This window comes from Strix uralensis, chromosome 2 (genome assembly GCF_047716275.1).
Source record: "Strix uralensis isolate ZFMK-TIS-50842 chromosome 2, bStrUra1, whole genome shotgun sequence".
In the NCBI taxonomy this organism is placed as follows: Eukaryota; Metazoa; Chordata; class Aves; order Strigiformes; family Strigidae; genus Strix; species Strix uralensis.
In genome coordinates this window covers 138,731,388-138,735,099 of record NC_133973.1, presented here as the reverse complement: position 1 = coordinate 138,735,099, position 3,712 = coordinate 138,731,388, and the positions used below count along the sequence as shown (strand labels likewise).

Sequence of the window (3,712 nt, the reverse complement as noted above, 5' to 3'; positions counted from 1 at the left end):
CCTGCCTGCGCTGGGGTCCCGCCTGCGGCTGCAGCGGATCCTTCTTTACTCGCAGTTTAACATTTGCATTTTGCAAGCGCTGACGAGCTTTTGTATGACAGCACAAAAGATACATGCTATCAGCATGAAGAATATTTTGTCTGTTAATACATCACATATTTTTTTATTTCAGGCAATATTTATGCTGAATTGTTTTAAATCATTTACAGAATGGGATAGTTATTATTTTGACTAATTTTATTTTTAAAGCCATTCCACTGTCATGTTTTGTTTCTATGGAGCAGGCTCCTTGGACTTTCTTGGTTCAGGATATTTCAGATGTGCAATGTGTCTCTCACTGAGTGTGAACTGGGAAGCAAATCTGCTGTTTAAAATACAATTGCTTTCTCGTCCGTGGAGGCAGTAGTTTGGTATGCAGCAACCTCACAGCTTTGTTTTTAAGTACTCGCATCACTTTCTCATCTCGGCTGTGTTATGGGTAATTCCTATTTTGAGTTTTGATATTTAGGAGCTGACTGTTATTGCAGAAGCTGCTGGAAGGAGTCACAGCCCATTTTAACTGGTGTGGGTCTGGGTCTGCTGCAGCCCCCGGTGCTTGCTGGACCTCTCCAGGGCAGCGGCGCGGCCCTTGCTCTGTCTGCTGGGGGAACTCCATCTCGCACAGGTTTTCCCCTGACACCAACACCTCTCCAAGTGCCTGGTTAAATTTTATTTCTGCTGGATTTGCACTGACAGCGAGGTGCAAAGCAGGTTGAACTGGGTCCCGGAACCAGAAGGAAAGGGAGAGGGCAGTCTGGAGATGAGGCAGTGTGAGGGGCTGCGTCAGCCCCTTTGTCCTGGCACCACTGTTACACCATTGCCCCCCCAGCCTGTCAGCCAATGGCAGCTGCCTGTTTCCGCACCGCGCCATTTCCCAGGCCGGGCCTCCACCTGCTGTGGCTGGGAGGATGAAATCTGCCCGGAGCTGGAACACCACCCCTCAAGCTGCGGGTGTGCGCAGGGGTGAGGGGGACCTGTGGGGGCTGAAGGCGTTGATGGCCGACACCCCCTCTCAGTACCACTGTGGGCACCTGGGCATGCGCACATGGGGAACGTGGGGCGGTGAATATACAAATGAGCTCTGTGGCAACCAGCGAACTGATGGTGGCAACTATAAAGGGGCTGTGTGCTCCCCCCTGGGCAGCTGGCTCTGTCTCCATCGCCTGCCCAGATTTCTTTCTCTCGCCTGCCAAAGTTTTTCGCCTGCCAAAGCTTTTCGCTTGCTTTCTCCCCATCACCTGCACCAGGACTGGGCCGTCGGGACGCCGTTAGACTCGTGGTGGTGGTAACCAGCATTGCTGCATCTCTTTTGTTGGCTTGCTTAAGGAATGCTGATTTTTCCTTTCTTCTTCCTTCTGTCCTATCATTATTATCAGTTATTTCGTGACATAAAGCTTATAAGGTTTGTGCAGCACCTGACCTTGTTTGTGTCTTCATCTCGCTCTTGCGATCGTTTCAGAACCCTCCCTGATATTGGATCAGGACAGGAAGGAACATGAGCAGCCAACTTCAAACCTAGAGCTGACTCTGTTCTCTAGCCTAGTGTGAGTCCAGGTACCTCAAAACTCCCAATTATCCCCTCTGCAGTTCCTGATGTCTGAGAACATCTTGTGCATCCCTGCACACACCTGACCTTTCCTCTCTCATTGCCTGACTTCTTCCTTCTACTCTGGATTTGCAGAACATCAATTTAAGGTATTTGTGCAATGGAGGTTGATTCTGTCTCCATTCACTCTGCTCTAAGGGGAAGTGTTTGGAAGAAAAATACACTTATGTCATGTTAAAATCAAGTGTGGAGAAAATTTGGGCATTGCTGTTTACACATCATGGGAATCTAAGTTCACGGTGCAATATATTGCACACCATGGGTCTTCATAATTCGGGTGTGTACCTCTGGCTGTGGCCATTAGCAGATCAGAGAAGGCGATACAAGGCATTTGATAGTGGTGGAAGAGCTTAAGCATCTAAAATAATGTTCTGCAGTGTCTTTGCTTTCAGGTGAAACATGCCACGGTCCAACCTTACCAGCCTGACGCCGGCAGCATTCATCCTGGCTGGCATCCCAGGCATGGAGAAGTTGCACGTCTGGATCTCCATCCCATTCTGCTCCATGTATCTGGCGATCCTGCTGGGAAATGGTGTTGTGCTCTTTGTCATAAGGACAGAGCGTGGCCTCCACCAGCCCATGTACCTCTTCTTGGCCATGCTGGCCGTCGCCGACCTGGTGCTGTCAACCACCACTGTGCCCAAGATGCTGGCTCTGTTCTGGTTCAACGCCGGGGAGATTTCCTTCGGTGCCTGCCTGACCCAGATGTTCTTCCTGCACTTCAGCTTCTCGGCGGAGTCGGTGATCCTGCTGGCCATGGCGTTGGATCGGTTCGTCGCCATCTGCTACCCGCTGCGGTATGCGGCGGTGCTGACCCCCTCGGCCGTTGCCAAAACCGGGCTGGTGGCTTTACTGAGAAGTTTCTGCATCATTTTCCCTTGTGTGTTTCTTCTGAAGCGGCTGCCGTTCTGCGGGCACAAGGTCATCCCGCACACCTACTGCGAGCACATGGGCATCGCCCGCCTGGCCTGCGCCGACATCTCCGTCAACGTCTTGTATGGCCTCGCGGTGCCTATTGCAGCCGTAGTGGTGGATGTCGTACTCATTGCTGTCTCCTATGTCCTAATTCTCCTGGCATTATTCAGACTCCCTTCCAGGACTGCCCGTCATAAGGCTTTCAACACCTGTGGCTCTCACGTCTGTGTTATATTCCTTTTCTATGTTCCTGCTTTTTTCACCGTTTTAACGCATCGCTTTGGTCAGGAAATCCCCCACCACGTCCACATTCTGCTGGCCAACCTCTACGTGCTCTTCCCCCCGCTGCTGAACCCCGTCGTGTACGGTGTGCGGACACAACAGATAAAAGAGAGGGTTGTGAAAGTGTTCATCTGCCCCAAGAGTCGTTTGCTGCAAGAATAGGAGTGGGGTGGCACCATCAGAAAGCGATGAACACCTCGGTGGGGCTCCAGGCTCCCCACCCCAAATGCTCTTTGCACTGTCTCAGGCAACGTGCTTAAGTCTTCTGCTATCGTGGTCAAAGACAGAACACCCGACATCCCCGCATCACTTTCCCCAGCAATTTCTAGAAAATGTAAGACAAAAGTCAGGACCTCTAACTGGTGGGTGATCAAAGAGACGAGACCCTACCCCAGGGATGGCACCTGTGGGAAATCCCCTGGGAGGTGGAGGCAGGCGGCTCTCACTGCAGGTGACAGGAACTCTCCATCTCAGCCGCTTTCTCTGGAGTCGGGTGAAACGACATGTAATGAACTTGTTCTTCCGAATCACAGCTGTGTCAGGGAGTTAATTCGTTTTAGGAATCGCTTCTTTATTAAAATCCATAGCACTGAAAATGTCTCCAAAAGGAATAACACAGAAATAAACGCAAGTGTTGCACGTTAGCAGGCACGGGCTCTCTTTATTCCTTAACTGTATGATTTGACCATACTTTGAGTAAACACGAGGGTGAAAAACTGTTCCCAAAACTATTTATTTTTCAATAAGATAGGTTATAATAGAGGAGGGGGATGCTTGAGAGGCATCAGATCAGGCGTCTTTTGGCTCCAGAAGTGCCACTCTCTGCTCAGGAAAACCCTCCCACTGTTCTGAGTGTCCCATCCTCATGCA

General features: G+C 50.6%; 1 protein-coding gene across 1 annotated transcript; it reads left to right on the top strand.

The window, feature by feature from the left end:
• Nucleotides 1-2,044: 2,044 nt before the first annotated feature.
• On the top strand, nt 2,045-3,004 carry LOC141940308 (olfactory receptor 52B2-like). Its single transcript, XM_074861097.1, has one exon. It carries the CDS (start codon nt 2,045-2,047, stop codon nt 3,002-3,004), a length of 960 nt encoding a protein of 319 aa, XP_074717198.1.
• Nucleotides 3,005-3,712: the final 708 nt, after the last annotated feature.